The sequence below is a fragment of the Xyrauchen texanus genome, chromosome 16 (assembly GCF_025860055.1).
Source record: "Xyrauchen texanus isolate HMW12.3.18 chromosome 16, RBS_HiC_50CHRs, whole genome shotgun sequence".
Classification (NCBI taxonomy): Eukaryota; Metazoa; Chordata; class Actinopteri; order Cypriniformes; family Catostomidae; genus Xyrauchen; species Xyrauchen texanus.
In genome coordinates, this window is record NC_068291.1 from 3,785,784 (window position 1) to 3,810,197 (window position 24,414).

A 24,414-nucleotide genomic window follows, 5' to 3' on the forward strand; every position below is an offset into this window, starting at 1 on the left:
GTGTCCCCATTTTAAAATAAAAAATGTACTTTGTTTTTAAATTTTTGTTTTTCATCAGAATATCTGGCAATTTACATGTCCCCAAATTTTCCCATCCATCATCATTTCATTTGAAAGTTTTATATAAAAAAAATGTATTCTACCAAAATGCTTCTTCTATTTTAATCAAAATATTACTCTTTCAGTGTTTAAAAAGATTTTTGTAAAATCCTTTGTTTGCTTGTTTTTGTTGGACAAAACGCAGAAATAGTATTTTTCCTTCACTTTTGTTAAGGCCGATTTATATTTCTATGTTGAATTTGTGCAGTAGCCTTACATGCCCCTCTTCAAAAAACACAGAATAAAACCAGACAGGAAGTCAGGACCCAGAAACCATACACCAGACATGAAACAAGCAAGGCAGAAGAACACACGGCAGGGAATACAAATGAAACTGTGTGCTAAAACAAAGACAGACAACAAAACACAAGACAGACATGGGACAATAATGCCACGGTCCTACCAGACAAAAACAAGACTGACAGAGTGACAGGACCGTGACACAGGAAGTATTCACATTTATATAATCACTGATGAGCACAGTTCGTAGGTTGCATTTCTCCCTCTAGTTTCTATTTTTATGCCATTGATGGTTAGGTTTAGTTTTGGGGAAACCTGCAGTTTCCTTTACAGTTTCCAGAGGATGACTGTGTTTTTACTGTACAGTAGTTCAATTTGATTCTTACTTGAGTTCTTGTGCATTGGTGGCCATCATACTCCGAATGCTTTTATCTGCTAAAGGACATCCTGAAAGACTAGATAATTGTACATGGATGTTAGTGAAACCAAAACTGTAGTGAGACTGTGCTACTAATACCAAACAAGAAATGCACACAAACACAAGACAGTAACAAAAGACTACAGCTCCAAAAAAAAAAAAAAAACAATGGTGCAAGTGGAGGGGATGTATTTAGTTAACCCTCTGAATAATATTTTTCATCTTTCTTTCAATTGCTTCTTTAAATAAGGACTTATAAATCTGCTGAAGTATTCAAAGGGTTAAAGTGGCGAGGCGGTCTGATAAGTTTTCGACAGTATAGTTGAACTAAGCTGAAAACAATAAACTGAATAGACTGAATCCACCATGAGAAAATGGAGTCACACCTTCTATGTGAGGCGTAATTACCGCTCATGTGACCACTCCCATCACACCCTGGTGTTGGACATCTGTCTCCAGAAAAAATAGACAGAATGAAAGGCCAAAGTCCAGAAAATCACAATGGAAACAAAAAATGATACTGCCAAAAGCCTGCTTAAAATGGCAACAATTCAATCTAGTCTGCAATCTCTCGAATCTTTTTTAAAACTCCTTTACAGTGTTTGGGACGCTAATATGAAACTATATTTTAAGCTACAACCTACTTAGAATTTAAAGTAAACCACATTCAAGTGAACATTTTGTAAACATAGCTGCTACACTACAAGCTACTAACAAAAAGTAGCTAACTACATTGAATCAATTTAAAAAGACAGTTTTTATTAGGTTCAAAGACAGCATAACTGACGACTACTTTTTTAGTGCCACATAAAAAAATCCGATTTCAAGATTTAATTTGTATTGTTACGATAATAAAGATGTCATATTTTGAGAATAAAGTTAAAATTCAGAGGATGAAGTCAGAGCATTATTAAATTAAAGTCAAAATATTAGGAGAATAAAGTCATAGAATTATAAGATTAAAGACGTAAATTGCGCAATCTGAAATGGAAACCAGTGTTCGACTTGAAGCGTATAGTGATAGTTACATCTGCATCTATGTCGTAGTGCTACGACTTAAAGCTGCACTCAGTAACGTTTGTCTTTGTGTCATCTTGGACTTACACTGACACCTAGCGGTTTGGATGCAGCATCGTTTAAAATCAACAGTTTTCAGTTTCAGATGACATTGTAGTCAGTCAGTCATGATTACTTTATTTAATGAGTGAAAGTGTCAAATAACAGGACGGTTACTGAGATTAAGCGAGTAGTATTCTGCTGGTCATGTGATTCCCCCATGTGCGGACCCTCTCCATGTAGAATAAAACCGCTTTTATAATGTAACTGATATGATTGGAGTCTTCATTTTAATGTGAGAGATCATGATTTCCTACATATATTGCAAAATTAAAATGTATGTTTTTAGGAGTTCAACTTTTTGCTCACTGCATAAATACAATTCTTATTTATTTACTTCACAATTCACAATGGTATGTTATCAATGATGACTCATAAACATTAAAGATATTACAGTTTTATCTTCTGTTTCTACAGTTTTATCTTCTGCTATGACTTTATTGTCCATAATTCTATTTTAATATCTTAATGCTACAATTTTAATTTTATTATTCTATGACTTTATTTTCATAATATTTAATTTATACTCAAAAAATTACTACTTCAGTCTCTACATGATTTTATTCATGTAAAAGGACTATAATGATTATTCTCAAAAACTATTACAACTTTGTTCTCGTAATGCTACAAAAAACTAAAAAAATTTCAGATTTTGAGACTATTTTAACGTTGCACTAATGCAACTAAAAAACACAGAATCACAAACTACCTAAATATTTATTTTGCTACAAAAATGAACTACTGTAGTAAAATGACGGAGAGGGTGCAGGGACTGAACCAGAGACTAAAAACGGTTCAAGAAAAAACAAATGAAAGCAGATTTTTTTTTTGCAGAATGTAACTGAAAATGAGAATGAACTCCTGTTCAAACGTTCTGTAGTGACATTTTTTAAATGCTGGTAACTTTTGGAATTACAACACTTCCTGTTGCCTGAAAAAAATGAGACTTCTCTCTTTTTATTGGAACACAAGCATGTCCTTTGATCTTGAAGGAAACTGTTGCATCACACAATTTTTGCCTAATTGTACATTGTGGATGAAGCATTTTGCGACATGTTGAAGACCTTTATAACAACTATAAATAAATACTACGTATACATGCAAGATTAATCCACATACAAGCAAAAATATTCTAGGTAAAACCGTAAAAAACGTTCCCCTTCTGTCGCTCTCTCCACGTTGTGTCAGAGAAGCGACACTAGGGGTCCCTCTTGAGCGCCGATATACACCTCTGATCTATGAAAAAAGGCCAATGAGAAGTTGGCAGCCGGTATTTGCATATCCCGCCCCCGGACATACGGGTATTTAAGCGACGCAAATACGGGAGGTCAATCAGAAAATTTCTTCGGAGCCGATGGTCGTGCATGCAGTCTGCTGCGAGTTACACACCAAGTTCCTGTTTAAATCCTCTGACGCTCTGCATGCTGTTGGACTTTATGGTGCACAACAGCGGCTTTCTCCTTCGTGCACGGCTGTGCATTCTTGCCCCAGCGCAGACAACTCGAAAGAGTTATTCTAAAAGAGTAATTTCGCTCTAAAAGAGCAAAACACAGTGGCGTTGAACGTCCTTTTCAGGACGCGTCTTTTTAAAGACGATTTTTCCGCCCCTGTGTAGTTTCTTGATGCGTTGATTCTCCCCACCTCTGACGGTCATAGAAACTGCCTTGCATTCCTGGGTTGTGATCACACTCAGGCAGTGTTTTTATGAATGGTCTATGTTTTCAGTACGAGAACATAGCCATGACAGCATTGCGGTCATAGGCTTTCTCTTGTAGTGAGAGAAAGCCACTTCAACTGCCCCCCGTGCCTCGCCTCCTTCCTACGGGATTGAGGCAGGCGCAGCGGGTGATGAAAACGATCTGGGGACAATGACGGGCTCCGTTTCGCCGGGTGAACCACCTCGAAACCCCCCGCCTCCCCGGCACGCTTGCTTGTTTCCGTCCGAGCTCGGGATGAGCATTCTCTCCAATGGGTTATGTTTTCAGTGTGAGAACATAACCGCGGCAGCGTTGCGATCTCGGCTTTCTCTTGTAGTGAGAGAGAGCCATTTCAGCCACCCCACGCCTCGCCTCCTTCCTACAGGATTGAGGCAGGCGCCGCGGGCGATGAAAGACGATCTGGGGAGAATAACGGGACGCTTTCGCCGGGTAAATCCCTCGAAACCTCCTGCCTCCCCGGCACGCTTGCCTGCTTCCCCCGAGCTCGGGATTAGTGCGGTCCGCTTAACGGCCTACCCTCCAGTCCCTCGAGCTCCCCGGCATTGGATGATAACATCACCGCTGCATCGGAGAGCGTAACAGCGACGTCGGATGCGGATAACTCACCTGGGCCGCCACCTTCGGGTCTCCACCCTGTCTGAGCCTGACGCACGGAGGTCTGCTATGCTTCCCCGAGCTTAATTGGTTCCGCGGGCATGTGCGCCGCTCACAGCCGCACCCCCCCGGTTCCTTCCTGGATGTACATGACGAGCTGAGCAAGCCCAGCTTCCTCGCTCCTCCGCTCTCGCTACACTCGGTGGTAGAACGGTCCCAGACCGCTCCCCCCTGCACGCCATGGCCCTCTCCTGCAAGACCACCGGGCCAAGGCACTCCACAATCTGCACTTGGGTAGTCCTGTTCTTGACGTGCTGCAGGAACTGCACTCAAACAGGCGATGGCCACCCCCCGTGGTCCAGAAACGCAACGCATGGACAGGACCTGGTCGCAGTAGAGGAGGCAGACAAAGCACGCTTTCTCAAAACGCCCCCGTCTCCCAGCTCCGTCCATTTGGCGACACCACTTGTCGACTCCGCCCAGCAGTCCTCAGTGGTGAAGAAACAGACGGAGGCTATTTCACACATCTTGCCCTGCCGCAAACCTGCCGCCAGGGGCCATGCCCTGTCTGCTCACCAAGGGCGTCCTCCTGCGGCTTTCAAGATAGAAAGTGGTGCTCCGCCTCAACTAACGAAGAGAGTGGGCCCAGCTCTCAGCCTCAGCGTCGAGCTCCCTGCAGAATTGGACGCCCCTCATCTCATGGACCCCCTTGAGGACCCGGAAGGCTCCCAGGCGCTCCTGAGATGACCGACCCAGAGACCGAGAGCGGTCGCTCCGGAGCTGGTAAGACCGCTCCGTTCCCCGGTGGAGGGCCGGGAGGAGAATTTTTGTTAAATTCATTACATTCTATAGAGCTATTTCCTTTTTGTCTCTGGGTCACCTGGCCTGCAAATGTCGTTCTCACGGCACTCTGCTTTCAGGCCTCAACAGTCCCGGTTTCCTGGACGCGGAGTCCCCGCCTTCAGCCCCATGACTGTTCCCCGGCCGGCCGGTTCAGACGAGCTTGGAGGACGCCAACATCAGACCTCCTCCTCAGTCACGAACCCGCCCCCTGCCGGGAGCGCGGAACAAGGTAAGTGCTTTGAGTCTACTCTCAGCACCAGAGCCTCGGGCCGCTTCACTGCCTCCCGATGCCGCATTACCTGTTCCGCACCGCTGCGAAGCCCCGCCGGGTACGTCCAAAATACTCGTCCCCTTGGTGCCCCTAGCACGGAGTTTAGAGGCATGGCTTTCACTGCCCAGCCCGTCACGCTGGCTGCACCGGACCATTTGACTCGGTTACGCAATTCAGTTTGCCAGACCTCCGCCCCCCTTCGTGGGCGTTCATTTTTACGCAGTACACGGCAAACATGCCCAGTCCCTGCACGAAGAAATCGCCTCCCTTCTAATCAAGGATGCAATAGAGCCTGTCCCTCCAACTGAAACGAAGAAGGGTCTCTACAGCCCTTACTTCGTTGTACCCTTACTCCGTTTTACCTTACGACCGATCTTGGACCTGCGAGTTTTCAATAGGACCCTGTCCAAACTCCTGTTCAAAATGCTCACCAAGAAACAAATTCTATCTGGTGTCCGGAATCTAGATTGGTTCGCAGCGGTAGACCTGAAGGACGCGTACTTCCATGTCTCGACTCGCGCTTGACATCGACCCTTTCTACGGTTCGTTCGACGGCCAGTCGTATCAGTGCAAAGTCCTCCCCTTCGGCCTGTCTCTGTCCCCTCGCGTCTTCACGAAAGTCGCAGAGGCAACTCTTGCCCCCCTCCGAGAAGCCGGCATACGCAAACTCAATTACCTCGACGACAGGTTCATCCTGGCCCCCTCGTGAGAATTACTATGCGCACACAGAGACCAGGTGCTCAGGCACCTCAGCCGTTTGGGGCTTCAGGTCAACTGGGAAAAGAGCAAGCTCACCCCAGTTCAGAGCATCTCTTTTCTCGGTTTGGAGTTAGACTCAGTCTCAATGACAGCACGTCTCTCCAACGAGCGTGCTCAGTCGGTGCTGAAATGCCTCACTTCCCTCAAGCCAGGTACCGTGGTCCCTCTAAAACGATTCCAACAGCTCCTGGGGCATGTGGCATCCTCCGCGGCGGCTGCGCCGCTGGGGTTGATGCATATGAGACCACTTCAGCACTGGCTCCAGACTCGAGTCCTGAGACGAGCATGGCGCCGCGGCACGCACAATGTGAAAGTTACCACCGCCTGCCGCCAAACCTTCAAACCCTGGACAGACCTCTGCTTTTTACTGGCAGGGGTACCCTTGCAGCAGGTGTCCCGACACGTTCTGGTCACAACCGAAGCCTCCAAATTGGGTTGGGGCGCTGTGTGCAACAGGCATGCAGCCGCAGGCCGTTGGAACCGGGCCCTGCTGCATTGGCACATCAACTGCCTAGAGCTGCTGGCTGTATTCTTTGCCCTGAGGAAGTTTCTCCCATTAATTCAAGACAAACATGTCCTAGTCAGGACAGACAGCACCACGGTGGTAGCCTACATAAATCGCCAAGGCAGAGTATGCTCCCTCCACATGTCACAGCTCGCCCGTCATCTCCTCCTTTGGAGTCAGCAGCAACTCAAGTCACTGCGCACCACTCACATCCCCGGCAACCTCAATGTGATAGCGGACGCGCTGTCAAGACAAAGCTTGCCCGGCGGAGAGTGGAGGCTCCACCCCCAGTCGGCCCAGCTGATCTGGGACCGGTTCGGCAAGGCCCATTAGACCTGTTTGCCTCCCGAAACCTCCCACTGCCCGCTCTGGTATGCCCGGACAGAGGCTCCCCTCGGGACAGATGCTTTGGCACACAGCTGGCCCACGGGGCTGTGCAAGTACGCGTTTTCCCCAGTGAGCCTTCTTGCACAGGTGCTATGCAAGGTCAGGGAGAGCAAGTCATTCTGGTGGCCCCCTACTGGCCCACCCGGATTTGGTTCTCGGACCTCACGCTCCTCGCGACAGCCCCTCCCTGGCGAATTCCCTTGAGGAAGGACCTTCTTTCTCAGGGACGGGGCACGCTCTGGCACCTGCACCCAGACCTCTGGAACCTCCATGTCCTCCCTAGCCGAAGACCCACAGAAGTGCACGGTTAGGTCAGTGCTCGTGTTTCTACAGTTACAGCTGCCTCGGTCACTGTGCTGTATGCTTCCCCCCTCTACGAGGCTGGATCTACCACCACACCAACTTTTCCGCATAGGTCCTAACAGGCCATGTGATGTATTTGCCACTGTTTGCCTCCCCTGCAGGGTAGGTGTGGCCTCCGCAGGGTATTCTCCCCTGAAAGAAGGGCTAAGACCCCCTTCCCTCAATGCGTGTAAGGGCCCCGGCCATAGTTGCTCTATGTGAGAAACATAGAGAGAAAAGAGGCCCAGCCAGGCTGGGATGCAGCAGGTGTCCAGACATGTCAACAGGATTGGAGCGCAGTGTGCAATGGGCACGCTGCAGCTGGCTCCTGGACAGGACCCCAGCTGCGTTGGCACATCAACTGCCTAGAGTTGCCGGCTGTATCTCTTGCCCTATGGAGGCTTCTCCCACTAATTCGGGGCAAGCACGTCTTGATCCGTTTAGACAGCACCGCAACGGTAGTGTACATAAATCGCCAAGGCGGCATGCACTTGTCATATGTCACAACTCGCCCGCCATCTCCTCCTTTGGCGTCAGCCGTGACTCAGGTTGCTGCAAGCCATTCACATCCCTGGAAACCGCAACACGACAGCGGACGCGCTGATTTAATGGCAGATTTCGTCCAGCTGATCTGGAACCAATTCCACATGGCACAGATAGATCTCTTTGCCTCCCACGACAACTCCCACTGCCCGCTCTGGTACTCCCTGACAGAAGCTCCTCTCGGGACAGACGCATTGGCACACAGCTGGCCCTGGGGGCTGTGCAAGGACGCATTTTCTTTTTGGCCTCCTTGCACTGGTGCTGTGCAAGATCAGGGAGGACGAGGAACAGGTCACCCTGGTGGCCCCTTACTGGCCCACCCGGTCCTGGTTCTCGGATCTTACGCTCCTTGCAACCGCACCTCCCTGGAAAATTCCCCTGAGGAAGGACCTTCTTTCTCAGGGACGGGGCACCCTCTGGCACCGGTGCCCAGACCTCTGGAACCTCCACGTCTGACACCTGGACGGGTCGGGGAAGATCTAGTGGATCTACCACCTGCAGTCATAGACACGATCAACCAAGCCAGAGCTACCTCCACCAGCCAACTTAAAGTGGCACTTGTTCGCGAATTTGTGTTATTCCCGAGTCGAAGACCCGCAGAGGTGCGCACTTTGGTCAGTGCTTTCGTTCCTGCAGGACAGGCTGGAGAGGAGGCTGTCCCCCTCCACCTTGAAGGTGTATGTAGCTGCTATCGCAGCCCACCATGACGCAGTAGATTGCAAGTCCCTAGGTAAGCATGACTTGATTATCAGATTCCTGAAAGGCGCCCGGAGATTGAACACTCCCCAGCCAAGCCTATTCCCTTCCTGGGATCTCTCAGTGGTCCTCACGGGCCTTCAGAGTCCCCCCTTTGAGCTGCTTCATTCAGTTGAGCTCAAGGCCCTCTCCCTGAAGACGGCCCTCCTGATCGCGTTAGCCTCCATCAAGAGGGTCGGGGACCTGCAAGCATTCTCTGTCAGTGACACCTGCCTGGAGTTTGGTCCACCACATTCTCACGTTATCCTGAGGCCACGACTGGGCTACGTGCCCAAGGATCCTATGACCCCCTTCAGGGATCAGGTCATTAACCTGTAAGTGCTGCCCCAGGAGAAGGCAGACCCAGCCCTTTCATTGCTGTGTCTGGTACATGCTTTGCGTGTATATTTGGTCCACACGCAGAGCTTTAGATGTTCTGAGCAGCTCTTTGTCTGCTTTGGCGGACGGCAGAAAGGGAACACCATCTCCAAGCAGAGGCTTGCTCTCTGGTTCATTGATGCCATCTCACTGACCCACCTGCCCCCTTGCGTGTCCGAGCACACTCGACAAGAAGTGTGGCATCCTCGTGGGCACTGGCCAATGGCACCTCCCTAGCAGATATCTGCAGAGCAGCGGACTGGGCAACACACAATACCTTTTACAATCTCAGGGTTGAGTCGGTCTCGTCCCGTGTTTTGTCAGGTCCGAGCCGGTAGAACTTGGTAATGCGGCACAACCGACCGGTTGTTCCACTTGCACAAAGCCCCCTTCACCAAGTTGATTCAGTGCGCCTGCTATCCCAGGTTAGCCACTAAGCTTCACTCCCTGGATGTTCTCCTCCCTAGCCTTCTGGCCTGCGAATTCAGTGAAGCAATTCGTGTATAGACCCACTACGAGTCACCTGTTGGTGGACCCGCGTTTACCTTGGGCAGCCCCGCTGCCCCAGTTGCTGTGATTGTAGAGTCCCCCCTCATTAGGCTGGACCTAACACCGCGCCACTCCCATGTACGGCTTCACAACACTCGTGGTGTATTTGCCACATGTTACCTCCCCATAAATTGGGCAGGATGTAGCCTCCGCAGCGTCTTTTCCCCCTGAAAGAATAGGACCGGGAAAGACCGCCTTTCCCGATGCATTAAATAGCGTTGAGATAGCCCCAGCCACTTCACGTCCTATGCGAGAGACATAGTGAGAGAAAAAGCAGCGGCTGCCGGACTTGCTCCAAAACTAGTCATGTAGCACCTATTTGCCCCCTCTGGGCTGCGGGGAACCTAAGATCTGTATATGACATCTCTTCTGGGGGCGTTGGGGAGGGCTACGTGCAGCCGACACAGTTGCCTCTAGCACGCAGTAGCCTGCTTGCACCTGTCTCGACAGTTCACGTAACACGGTCAGTGCGTGACGTTTTTAGATGGGACCCCTTGTGTCACTTCATTCGACACAATGTCGAGTGAGTGACAGAAGGGGAACGTCATTACTGTCGTAACCTCCATTCCCTGAGGGAAGGAACGAGACATTGTGTCCCTCCTGCCACAGCACCAGACCTACCACTGTAAATGGCCGTGCTCTATTCTCGGCTCCTCAGTGCAAAATCCTGACTGACTATTGTTCGGGTCGGGGCATGCAAATTCTGTCTGCCAACTCGACATTGGCCTTTTCTCAAGTTCAGAGGTACGTTTGGCGTCCCAGGAAGACCTCTTGTGTCACTTAATTCGACACAACATCTCGTTCCCTCCCTCAGGGAACGGAGGTTATGACAGTAACCATGACGTTCCTAAATTAGCTTGAACTGGATTGACTGGATTAATGTGGTGTTGCCAAAATATCTATTAGTCTGATTTTCGACTGTTTTTAAAGTCTACTTCATTGTTTCCAGTTTAGCTTCACTGTCTGCAAATGTGCGTGTCCCAATCACATTGCATCCTAGAGCGAAGCTGAACCATGAACAACTCGAAAGAAAATAATGTTTTAAATTTATAAAACAAAATAGTAAGTGCACTAGCTTAATGAGCCCTGACTGTATGGTCACATGATGTGACCATACAGTCACATCATGTGGCATGCTCTAAACTACTGCATGCCACATGATGTGACTGTATGGTCACATCATGTGGCATGCAGTAGTTTAGAGCTTTAAAGTGAGAACAGAAGATGTAGAGATGTGTGAAGGCAGGGGGTTGTGAAGCGAGTTGTGGATGGTGGTCACATCACTTCCCCTGCGCAGCTTACGTTATCAGGTCCTTTTTGCTTTCTTTGCAAGGTGGGAATTTAGGCTTGGGACTGGAAATATTGACATCGGCAGTGTATGGACTATCATCTAAAATATCCTGGAAGGGATCCATATCGTCAGACTGTGAAAACAAAGCCAGAGTGATAGAGAGAGAGAGATAGAGAGAGAGAGAGAGAGAGAGAGAGAGAGAGAGAGAGAGAGAGAGAGAGAGCGAGAGAGAGAGAGAGAGAGAGAGAGAGAGAGAGAGAGAGAGAGTTAATGAAATCTGTTCTGTAATAAATGTTAAGAGTAACTTTTTCACATCAGGTTGAGATTCATTTCAGATACTTAGAAACATTTATCCATGGGAAGTGGAAAAAAAAGACAAAAAAAAAATAGTGGACAGTAGTTTCACCTGTTTGAAATGAGTTTTCTTGATTTAAAATTACTATGTAATCTCTGTTACAAAAACACATTGCTTAGAGAGAACCTTGTTGAATTGGGTAAACCCAACAAAATTAGACATGTAAATGTAACTTAACCCTCATATGGTATTGAAAAATGACACCTCCCTTTGGTATTCACGGTCATTTTTGACCGGAAGAGTCAGGTGTGTAACCCCTTTTTTTATGATGATAATGATAAAATTTTCCTGAAGTAAGAACAATACAAATATGCATTTCTTTTAGAGTTTTATGATATTTACATTGACATTTCTAAATTTTACCATTAATTTTCATATAAATAAGCACATTTTTGAAAAACAAACAAACATTGAAATTTAATTTTCAGTACCTACACTTTTACAAGTTGAAACATGATGAAAATATGATAATGTGACATAAATTGGAGGCAGACTTCTGCATCTGGAGCATCTGGCATGTCATGCCAGTAAAAGCCAGTAGATGACGGTATCTACCTAATGTGTTGTTTGATGGCTTGTTGTAACCTAATTTTATATTGTATCACAAGATATGCATTTGAATATATATTTATACATTATCAAACTATTATTTGTCAAAGTTCTCACTAGTTCATTTTTGTGTACGTGTAAGTGTGTTTGTGTGTGAGTGAGTGTGAGTGTATATGTTTGGCACTGAGGATGTTGTAGAGTCCCCCCTTTAATTTCTATCTGTCTTTTTTCTGCATTGTGGCTAATTTATAGATTGTATTTGACAGATCAAACAAAATAACACTGTTTTCACTGTTAACACTTTCCCATTATTTTGACTGCAAATACCAAATTTGTTGCATTTTGTTCCCCTTCTGTCACTCACTCGACGTTGTGTCAATGTAGTGACACTAGGGGTCCCTCTTGAGAGCCAAGAACACCCTTATTCTTTTGAGAAAAGGCCAATGAGAATTGGCGATGCCACTCCCCCGGACATACGGGAATAAAAGGAGAAGGAATGCACACTCTCATTCAGATTTTTTTCTTCGGAGCCGAGTGGTTGTACTATCAGCGAGCTGAATACTACGGCTGTTCCATTCACCTCTTAAGAAGCATATGCTATTGGATATATGGTGCATTTCCAGTGGCTTTCTCTTCTTCTGCACGATGAGTGCAGATTTCGCCCCTGGGTGCTTCGACAGTGCTAAAAGTGTGTATATTCCTGCTAAAGAGTATATTTTCTCTATTAGAGCACACACATTGAGGTTGAACGTCTTTTTAAAGACACGTCTTTATAAAGATGCCTTTCCGTCTTTGTATGATTCATGGATGCAGTCGTTATCTCTCCACCTCCGATGGTCACTCCGATGGTCAGTATTTGTGGATGGTTCATGTTCTCATTGCGAGAATATGACCATTGCAAAGTTGCAGTCGCGGATTTCCTTCTTCCAAAGCTGGAAATTAACTCTAGCTACCCCCGTGCTGCGCCTTCTACCCACGGGTATGAGGCCAACCCGGCTGGTGCTGGAGGCGATTTGGGGAGTTCAATGGGTGTGGTTTTGCTGGGTAATTCCCCGCGGACCTCCCATTCCCAGCATGCTTGTTTGCTCCCGTCCAGTTCCGAAATGAGCCCAGCCCGTCTCATGGCCAGCTTGATGTCTCTTTCGGGGCCTGTGAGCAGGATGAGTCTTTGATCGCTGCATCGGAGAGCACACTGGCGATGTCGGATGCTGAGGACTCACTGCCACCTTCGGGTCTGCCCTCCCAGTCTGAGGCTGCCACGAGAATCAGGTTGGACTGGAACCCTCCCCTGTGTGCTCATGGTTTGATGATTGGTTTCTGGGTTCGGGGCGCTGTGCACGCCGCTCCCATAGGTGCACGACAAACTGATGAGGTCATGGAGGGCACCTTTCACTGCCTGAAACAGACTTCCGGGTTCGTCCGCTCTCACTACCCTCAACGGCGGGGCGGTCCACGTGTATACAGAGGTCCCTCAGGTGGATAAGGTGGTTATCCTGGTGACCAAAGCCTACAGTACCGCTGGACAGGCCGCCTCCCCCCTGCATGCCATGGCCCTCCTGCAGGTACACCAGGCCAAGGCACTAAAAGAACTGCATGTGGGCAGTCCTAATCCCCATGTGCTGCAGGAGCTGTGCTCGGAGACCAACCTCGCCCTCTGGGCGACGAAAGTCACGGCACGAGCACTTGGGCAGGTAATGTCCTCATTAGTGGTCCAGGAGTGCCACCTGTGGATAAATTTGTCAAGATGAGTGACGCCAACAAAGCACACGCTTTCTCAACGCACCCATCTCCCATCGAGCTTCTGTTTGTCTTTTTTTTTTTTACATTACATATGTTAGCCAGCAGGTGGTGGCAAAAGATAATTTTTGTTTGTAATATGAACCAGTTAGGTGACATGAAGTGAATTTGGGTCAGCTAGTGTTTACATAAACAGCTCTTTGTGATAGCTTGTATTACTACTACACTACTAAAGCTAGGAAAATAGCTTTAAACGGCTTTAAAGGAACAACATCAGCATTACGTCTCATCACAGCTGAGAGACACAACAGCCTGATTAATTACACAATGGGTGCTGTTTAAAATGGCGGAGGACATTGCGGTTTCTATAGTGAATGACTCTTGCGTGGTAGAAATACCCCCTCTTGGATGCTATTTTTCCACTGAGAAAGCTGATCTTCAGAAAGCTGACAGCATCTCTGCTTGGGTGTGGCAACAGCTGATTGTACACGCTCCATCTCTCTCTCTCTCTCTCTCTCTCTCTCACAGCACAAGCTGTGATACTATTTCTGAAGTGACATTTTTGAATTAGTAACGAAGGCTTGCTTGGAAGCATCATTGGTTTAAACCAGCAATGGCAGATTCTGATCCGATGATCACAGACCATCTGTTAATCAGCTTCAAAGAAGAGACTTCAATCAAAAACATTCAAATCATTGCTTCATTTTCACACACAAATAAAGTCCTTCACTTAAATAAAACACAATTGTTCCCCACCCCCAATTTGTATGCAAATGGAAAGCATCAGTTGTCTGTCATAGAGCGCACATCAATCAATCATTCAGTCAACATGGCTGAGTATGTGTGAATTAATCTGTCAAATGGTAGATTTCAGCAAATGCCTTTATAACTGCAGGATTTATGGCAAGATACTGCTGCTATGAAGACAGAACAGGACAGGGACTTAACTCTGTGTGCTTAGTGCTGTGATACATTAGAAGGCGTTGTGGTGATGTGACAGATGTGATTTTGTTAGCATTTCATGTTATAAGGTCTCAGCATCACATGAAATATGGTGCTCAAACATTTTACAGCGCCAGCAGCACAAAGAAAGATAAATAATAAAAGCAACTGTGTAAAGAGAGATGCAGATGCAAATGTCATCTAAATTCAGATTGTTTATATGCTCAAACCTCACAACACCCTAAACAGTGAATTATAGCAGCATTTCACCGTATTTATTTCTAACATTGAGGTAATCCTTATCATATATGATTATTTATATGCAATCAAAATTAGAAGTAAATTATTGCCTAATGCGGAGAAAGACAAATGCAATAGCACCTTATTATGTGTCCAGTAATGTGTGTCTGATTGAATATGTAAGGATTTGATGGGTAATGTAAATCAGTGAGGGAATTTGTTGGAATTTTGGGCTGCTTACAGTAGTGGCACCCTTAGTAAATCTGAGCAAAGAAGGCTACAAAAAAATCTTTCATTAAAGAAAATCACAAAAATCTATCCTTTAATTGAAGTAAAACGGGAAATATCTTATTATTGAAGTAATATTATCCAAAACGCATTGGCTATAATTATTGGCATCCTATTATTCAATACTTTTTGCAACCTCCCTTTTACAAGATAACAGCTCTGAGTCTTCTCTTATAATGTCTAATGAGGTTGGAGAACACATGGCAAGAGATCTGAGACCATTCCTCAATACAAAATCTCTCCAGATCCCTCAAATTCAGAGGTCCATGTTGGTGGACTCTCCTCTTCAGTTCACCACACAAAATTTCTATGGGGTCCAGGTCAGGGGATAGGGATGGCCATTGCAGAACCTTGATTTTGTGGTCAGTGAACCATTTTTGTGTTGATTTTGATGTTTGTTTTGGATCATTGTCCTGATGGATGATCCAACCAGGGCCCATTGTAAGCTTTCTGGCAGAGGCAGTCAGGCCTCTTTTTTTATTTAGATTTTGTATCTGTTGGTATATGATACAGTCCATAATGCCATGCATCCGAACAAGATGTCCAGGACTTCTGGAAGAAAAACAGCGCAAAAATGACCCAACTAATTTCTGCAATTCCTCAGCTTTGATCCTTGGAGATTCTTTGGCCACTTGAACCATCCTCCTCACTGTGCATGGAGACAATATAGACACACGTTCTTTTCCAGGCCGATTTTTAAGATCTCCAGTTGAATGGACATTTTCAATGCTTTAGCTATTTTATTATAGCCACTTCCCATTTTGTGAAGCTCAACAACATTTTGCCACACCTCAGAACTATATTCTTTAGTCTAACCCACTGTGATTGATGATTAAGGGAATTCGGCCAGTGTGTTACCTAATATTTATATCCCTGTGAAACAGGAAGTCATGGCTGAACATTTTCATGTTCCTAGTCACCCAGGTGCACAACATTTTTTAAATATGAATGGGAACATACTTAGGATATATTTGACTCATATGAATTTCTAGGGGTGCCAATAATTTTGGCCAACGTTTTTTTGAGAAAACTATTTATTTAATTAGATATTTCCCCTCTATCAATTGTTTAACTTCAATTAAAGGTTACATTTTTGTGAAATGTTTGAATGAACGATCAAACGGATAAACAATGCAGATTATTTTCACAAACTTCTTTGCTCATATTTTTGGCCACAACTGTATACCAGGGGTCTGTTCCAAAACCTAGTGAGCTTCCATCAAGGGCAGCATTTTAAGATATAATCTGCATGCTCCCATCATGAAGGCTGTTCCAAAACGTAGGTATCTTAATTATGCTGCCTCATAAGATACCTCGTTTTGGACAAATTGTAAGGTAGTATCATATGTATCTTTCCATGGGCTGGTGATCCCAGAATGCACCGTGATGAGCTTGGTAGAAAAATTAATCCAAAATGGCTTCTTTACTTCTAATATATTCAATACTAAAAAGTATAGATTAAAACATTTTCATGTCATAGAAAACTGACGTGTGTGCATTGTGCACATCACGTTGTTCCTTTCGAGTCCCCTCTGTTGAAAACAGTTGAAAGTCGAGTCTTGTGTGCGCTGCTCATGGCGAGTGCTGTTTGAATGGTGCGTGGAGCTGCCGCCAATGAAAACAATATAAATCACTTGTAGGCAGGAGACAGCAAGGCAGATAATTAAGTTTTGGAACAGACCCTAGATCTCTGCTAGACAATGGCTTTATTCAGAATGGAAGGGATACAGTATGCATTATTACACAATAAATGGTATGCTACATTGTTGTGGCATGACCGTGATTTATTTTTGCATGATGACAGCATTAGAAAATCTACTTTGTTTAAATACAGCCTGTAAGAGGAGAGGAAATTTTTCCAAGGGTGCATCTCATCTCGCTCCCTATGTAGTGAATCAGTATATCGTGAACACAAATTCAGCCATTGATCCACTGAACTTTGGGATACTGATGACTCAATCAGCTGCATCAGGATCACAAGGTTGTGCATTAAATTTTTTGTTGTTCATATTAAAACTTACATTTTAATTCACATTATTATGATTGATAGATAAATGACATAAATGAAGGAATAAAATACAAAGGGGTGCATTTTTTATCTTCTTCTGGCAACTGTAATACTGTATTTAAGATTGTTTCCCTTTCATGAACATTATGAATGCAAGATAATTACAAACAAAATATCTTTTAGAGACAGAGAATACATTTCGGTCCTCAAATCTGATTGGAAGAGGGATGTTCCAAGAGTGATGATTGCTCACACCATCAGCACCAGGATTCTTTACTGTTTGTATCATTCCGCTTTAGTTCGTGGCATTCCAAATGTGAAAGAGCAGTGCAGATGTCTAAGCGCAGCTAGATGTGTGACTTTTCATTCATCCCTGTGACATTACAAATTTGAGCCCATTGTGGGCCTCCATGCAGCCCGTGTGTTAATGTGGGCCTGGGGGGACTGTCTTGTGTTTGCTTTGAGCGAGTTAAGCTGATGTTGACAAACTGTGTGTTAACATTCAGGGGCAGATTCACTAAACAGTTGCGGCACTTTTGTGCGTGGTAATTCAAATACCCACGAATCCTTCACTAACCACCCGCAATCACGTTAGCAGGTGCAATCAGCACTGAAATTGTGCTGTGTCTTCAATATTTAAACGAAGTAATTGTAATTTTCTTTTCCGCTGCAAACAGGCCTCCTTTCTATGTAAATTAGGCTCATTAAAGATTGCGTTTCATTCACAAAATGCAATTTACATTGTTCTATTACTGCCAAATTAAAGTACACTCTAAAAAATGCTGTGTTACATTTTGGCAACCCAGCGCTGGATCCAATAGGGAAGAACTCAACACTGGATTGTTTTGACCCAACAGAGTTAGGTTAAAGTTTGACCCAGTATGGAGGTTTTTTTTTACCCAACTATTAGTTCAAAAGTACTATTCTGCTGGGTTAAAATATACTTTGAAAATTTAAAGTAGAATTCTTGATCATCAAAATCACTTTACACTCCTCATCCACTCCCCAATCTCTCTCACACACACACACACACACACACACACACACACACACACACACACACACACACACACACACACACACGTAGTGTTTCCATGTTTTATGGGGACTTTCCATAGACATAATGGTTTTTATACTGTACAAACTTTATATTCTATCCCCTAAACCTAACCCTACCCCTAAACCTAAACCTCACAGAAAACTTTCTGCATTTTTACATTTTCAAAAAACATAATTTAGTATGATTTATAAGCTGTTTTCCTCATGGGGACCGACAAAATGTCCCCACATGGTCAAAAATTTCGGGTTTTACTATACTTATGGGGACATTTGGTCCCCAGAAAGTGATAAATACACACACACACACACACACACACACACACACACGCACACACATGCACACACGCACACACACACACACACACACACACACACACACAAAATAAGGGAGGCAGACTTCAATAACAATGAAAAGGTAGAAATGTATTGTCTGTTTCAATAAACAAGTTACCAGTCTGTAGAACATTCACACTCTGGGGAACACTTTATAGGGATAATTAATATTTAAGAGATAGAAAGCTTTGAAGTAAATGTCCACTTTGTGCTTCTCTATAAATGACAACAAAAGTGAGAAAGCACTGATTGTTTTCCCCAAGCATCAGTGTGTATGCAAATTTGATGGCATCTTTTGCACAGTCCAGGTAATCAGCCACTGGTACCAACCTTGGAAAACAGAAATGACTGTGCATCAATTCATGAATAAACAAGACAAAGTTTAAAACCTTTGAGTAGACATCTTTAAGAGCAGTAAAATCATTATGTATCTGACACTGTACTCATGATTTATTAGTGCTTATAAAGTATTTGGTACTTTCAGTAACACTTTGTAATAAGATTGTATTTGTTAACATTAGTTAACTACATTAGTTAAAGTAACAATGAACACTATTTTGAGTTAATGTTAATTTATGAAAATAGGTCATTGTTAGTTCAAAATGCATGAACTAATGTTAACTAAAGTTGTTAAAATCATTCACCCAAAAAATTATAATTATCTCATCATTTATACAGTGTATGTACATGAGTAGAGTGTATAGTTTTAATGTTAGGGCATGTGTGTGGGTATGTGTACATGCAAATGTGTACGTGAAAATACTCAATACTATTATTTGAAAAGTGTGTCAATGAAGGCCTTCCATGTGATGCTTGGTCTGAATATTTTCTTGGTCTGATGCTTGGTCTGAATATAACAGCCTGGGTGGGATAGGTTAGGGGATAGCATCAACAACCCGATGCGCTAACCTCTGTTCAGAGACGGTGTTCCCTTTCCGCTGTCCGCCAAAGTAGACAAGGAGCTGCTCAGAGCATCTAGAGCCCTGCATGCGGTCCACATGGATACACAAAGCATGTACCGGACACAATAACAAAGAGGCTGGGTCTGCCTCCTCCCGGGGCAGCTTCGCTTTCAGGTTCACAACCTAAACCTTAAAGGGGGTCATAAGAACCTTGGGCACGTAGCCCGGTCGTGAGATGAGGTGAGCATCTGCCGGACCCAAATCCAGGCAAGTGTCGCTGACAGAGAACGCTTGCAGGTCGCCAACCCTCTTGATGGAAGCAAGCGTGATCAGGAGAGCCATCTTCAAGGAGGGGTTCAACATCCGGGTGCCTCTTAAGGAACCTGAGTCATGCTTACCAAGGGACTTGCCGTCTATTGCGTCATGGTTGTGATAGTAGCGACATACACCTTCAAGGTGGAGGGGGACAGCCTCCCCTCCAACTTTTCCTCCAGAAATGAAAGCATTGACTGAACTGCGCATCTCTGTGTGTCTTCAGATCTGGAAGAACACCAATTTGCAAACTGATGCCACTTGAGGGGGTAAAGCTGCCTGGTAGAGGGAGCTCTGGCTTGTTTGATCGTGTCTATGACTGCAGGTGGTAGACCACTTAAGTCTTCCGCGTCCCATCCAGGGGCCAGACATGGAGATTCCAGAAGTCTAGGCGAGGGTGCCAGAGAAAGGAGGTCCTTCCTCAGGGGAATTTGCCAGGGAGGTGCTGTTGTGAGGAGCATGAGATCCAAGGCCCGAGTGAGCCAGTAAGGAGCCACTAAGGTGACCTGTTCTTCGACCTCAGGCTCACTGGGGGGATGCGTATTAGCACAGCCCTCGGGGCCAGCTGTGTGCCAGTGCGTCTGTGCCGAGAGGGGCCTCTGTTAGGGAGTACCAGAGCGGACAGTGGGAGTTGTCTTGGGAGGCAATAAGGTCTATCTGTGGTAATAATGCGTTGGGAGGCAGAAGCGCGTCCCGAGACTTGGGTGCTGAGAAAGATTCAAAGCACTTACCTTGCTCTGCGCACCCGGTAGGGGGCGGTTAGAAACTGAGGAGGAGGTCCTGTAGGGACGTCTTCAGAACTCGTCAATGCTGGCTTGCCGGGCCTGGAAAGTCACGGGTCCGCAGGCGAGATGACTGTGTCCGGGGAGCCATGAATGTAAGACTTTGGTGCCGGGGTGCCGTGAGAACAGTGCTCGCCGGCTAGATGACCCAGGAAGTGAGGAAATCGCTCTTTTATTAACAACCTGGTCTTGGTACCAGCTCTGGAGTGAACATCTGATTGCCTGGGTCTTCCATCTCAGGAGCGCCTAGCTTTACGGGTCCTAGAGTGGGTCCTGAAGATGGGGGGGCGTACACTACCTGTGGGGTGCTCGACACTGGTGCTGAGAGCTGGGCGTGTTTGCAGCGGAGCTGCCTGGTTTAGTCGCAGGGGGACGCCCTTGGCGGGCAGACGGGGCGCGGGCTGAGTTGAGGTGGCGGCGCAGCATGATGTGAGATATAGCTTCCATCTGCCTCTTCACTGGCAAAAACTGCTGGGCGAAGTCGTCGACGATGTTGCCGAAGAGGCCGAACTGGGAGATGGGTGCGTTGAGAATGTTTACCATGTCAATGTTGCGCATCTCGACCAAATTCAGGCACAAATGGAGTTCCTGGACCACGAGGGTGACCATCGCCCACCTGAGTGCTTGCACTGTGACCCTCGTAGCTCTGAGAGTGAGGTTGGAGGCAGGGCACAGTTCCTGCAGCACATCGGGATCGGAACTACCCAGGTGCAGAACTTTAAGTGCCTTGGCTTGGTGAACTTGCAGGAGAGCCATGGAATAAAGGGTGGAGGCAGCCTGTCCAGTGGCGCTGTAGGCTTTCGCAGTCAGTGACGCCATTGTCTTACAGGCCTTGGAGGGGAATACCGAGTCGGTCCCTCCAGGTGGCGGCGTTCTCGGAACACAAGTGGATCGCAACCGCCTTGTCCACCTGATGGACCTCCGTGTATCCGTTGACCGCCCCACCGTCCAGTGTAGTGAGAGCGGACGAGCGAGGAGGTCGGTTACGGGCAGTAGGTGCCCTCCACTAACTCGTCGGCTCGTCATGCACTTCTGGGGGGTGTGGCTATGAGCGCCGCCCTGGCCCGCGGAACCATTCGAGTAGCCGTAAGGGGGGGACGGAGGTTTCCAGTCCACCTTGCGCTCACGCTGGCCCAGGAAAGCATAGCGGACAAGGTGGCAGCCCAGGCGAGTCATCAGCATTAGACGGCGCTGTGACGCTCTCCGATGCAGAGGCGAAATCGTCATCCAATTCCAGGGGCTCAAAGGAGAATGCCGGCTGGCCGTGAAGTGAGCCGCACTCATCCCGAGCTCGGACAGAAGCAAGCAAGCATGCCAGGGGGCGGCTGGTTCGTGGGGTTTTACCCGGCGAAACCGAACCCGTTGTCATCCCCAAATCGCCTTCAACTCCAGCCGGGTCATCCTCAATCCAGTGGGAAGAAGGAACGACGCGGGAGGCGGCTGAAGTGGCTTTCGTTCGTGAGAAAAGAAAGCCGCTACTGCAATGTTGCCATGGCTATGTTCTCGCACTGAGAACATGAACCATTTATAAAATGCTGCCTGCGTGTGTTCGCCACTCAGGCACACGAGACAGCTTTTATGACCGTCAGAAGTGGAGAGAAATCGACCGCATCCAGGAACTACACAGCGGTGGAAAGGCATCTTTAAAAAGACACGTCCTGAAAAGGACGTTCAACGCTAGCTTGTGTATGTTTCTCTTTTACCAGAATCAAACTCTTTTAAAGAAAATAATCTCTTTCAGGGAATCAACTCTTTTATAAGAGAAGTGCTGTCAAAGCGCCCAGGGGCAGAGTCTGCACAGCGTGCAGGTGGAGAAAGCCACTGGAATGCGCCGTCAAAGCCAACAGGAAAGCTTTCTTGCAGAGGTGGTGAAGCAGTCGCGCACACAGCTCGCTGAACACACAACCGTTCTGCTCAGAAGAAAAAATCTGTCTGGCATTCACTCGTCCGCTCACTTTATACCCGTATGTCCGGGGTGGGGCATGCAAATTCTGTCTGCCAACTTGACATTGGCCTTTTCTCAAGTTCAAGTTCAGAGGTATGCAAGGCTCTCAGAAGAGACCTCTTGTGTCACTACAATCGACACAACGATGAGTGAGTGTCAGAAGGGGAACCAAAAATGTTTAAGTCTTGTTAAGAAAATTTGACTGCTGTGACATTTGGATGTGTGATGTTTCTTAAAGGAATAGTTTACTCCCATATGAAAATTCTTTCATAATTTATCAGATAATAATATTAATAATAATAATACAACCATTTAATACTGCATAAATGTTATTATGAGTATTATTACTACTTTTTTATATGACATTTTTATACAGTAGTTATATTTTCTGTCTTAAATTTCAAGCATCCATTTGAATAGAGCTTTCATGTTAGTGGGACTTTTATTTTGACAGACCTTTGAGTTCTTCCTGTTTTTACAGATTAGTAATATCAAGCTTCCCACTAATGCTGGGATAACTCTTGAGCGTTGTGACTCTTGAGCTCAAATCTCCGAGCTGCACCAGAGGAGTTAATTTAATTGTTAACAGCCGTTTATACTCTAAACACACTGCATGAAAATTAAACACCAGCAGTGTGCGTTGTGTTTGTGTGAGTGTGTGCGCATGCGTGCGCCTGTGTGTGTATGTATGTGTGGGAATCATATGATTGAGCAGAGTGGCACCTCTTGAAGACTTGGAATAAAGTGCACAAAACATAAAGACTTTAAAGATTTAGTTAAAAGATTATTCAAAATGTTTCCTTTTGTTTGTAATGACACAAGTTTGAGTAAGTAATGACAGAATTTTAATTTTTGGGGTGAACTTTTTCCTTAATATAATTAAAATAGTTCAACCTAAATGACAGCACTCTCTTGCTTTTTTCTTAAATATGTATAACGTTCTTTGTCCCCAACTGCTGTTATAGTTTCTAAAGTGGAAAGCAGATGAAGAGCCACTTCTATCTGTTGGTAAATAGCAGGATTTTGTCTTGGACACAGTTCTCTTCGAGCTTTAAGGTGGAGTCTGGATTCAAAACTGAGAAAGTCTATCGATATCAATGCAAAGAAAAAGACAAACACTGTCAGATATTTACAAAAATTACCCATGGTTTTACTATAGTAAGCGTAGATTAATCATGATATTTGCAGTAAAACCATAGTAGTACAGTCATGGTATCTACAATTTTACTGTAGTAAATAAAACCATAGGTACTATATGGACACTGCAGTATTACAGTACCATGGTTGTTATATTTTTACTATAGAGAAATCATGATATCTGCCAAAAAAACATGCGTAACACACAGTCAAGATTACTAAAATTTCACTGCAGTAAAACCATGGTTAATTTTCGTAGGGACTGCCAGAAGCATGTCTGGGTGTCTAGGGGGCAAAATAGCTAGTTTAGATGAAAATGTTGGCATAAGAAATTCGTTTAACACAAAAGAGCATCCTGACGATGAAAATCTGAAAGATGTGTTTAGATAAATGTATGTTAATCATGGGATAAGTAGAATAATTGAATGCACAACCTCTTAATCCTTCTTCATACGTTGAAAAATATCAAAATAAACAAATAAATTAACTACTTACAGCTTACATCTTCCAGTTTCCAGCATTGGTGCTCTTTCTCTTGATCGGCAGCCTTCACAAAGATTTTAAACATTACTTTAAACAAGACATACGACTGGTTTCTTTCACATTCACATTCGCTTTCCCAACCCAGCAGTGCTGTGTTACAGGCCAGATTGTTTACCAACCCAGATTGGGACAAATCAACCCAACTTCTTCACCCAACAGCCTCAAACCAGCATTTGGGTAGAAAAAATAACCCAGCATTTTTTAGAGTGTAGGCAGTAAAATGAATATTATTTAAAAGAGATGTTTATGAACATTTTCAATTGATCATTTCAGCAAATACTCATCAAATTATGTTGAAGAGCGTTATGACCTGGCCTATAGGCGGATCTTTTGTGACGTCATTGTTTATGTTTGTCGCGTTGCATCATGGGAATCGTGTGGCAGGAAACACCGCTAGATACCTGTAATTTGATTGTTTTGCACGTTTGGAGGAGGATTTAGAGAAGAGGATGGTTCACTCTTGCTGTGTGGTCGATTGTACGGCTCATTGGGGG

At 45.5% G+C, this 24,414-nt stretch overlaps 1 protein-coding gene across 5 annotated transcripts in view; it reads right to left on the minus strand.

Annotated features, from left to right (window-relative positions):
* Positions 1-24,414, minus strand: part of myt1lb (myelin transcription factor 1-like, b) — a 232,504-nt gene that overhangs the window by 15,624 nt on the left and 192,466 nt on the right. For 2 of the 5 annotated variants that reach the window (XM_052145864.1, XM_052145863.1), the window contains exon 12: positions 10,800-10,921. In XM_052145864.1, the coding sequence (XP_052001824.1) occupies positions 10,800-10,921 (122 nt within the window). Of the gene's footprint in view, positions 1-725; positions 795-1,143; positions 1,207-10,799; positions 10,922-24,414 lie in introns of all 5 variants that reach the window. The other 3 variants (XM_052145859.1, XM_052145860.1, XM_052145861.1) reach the window with 3 other exon arrangements.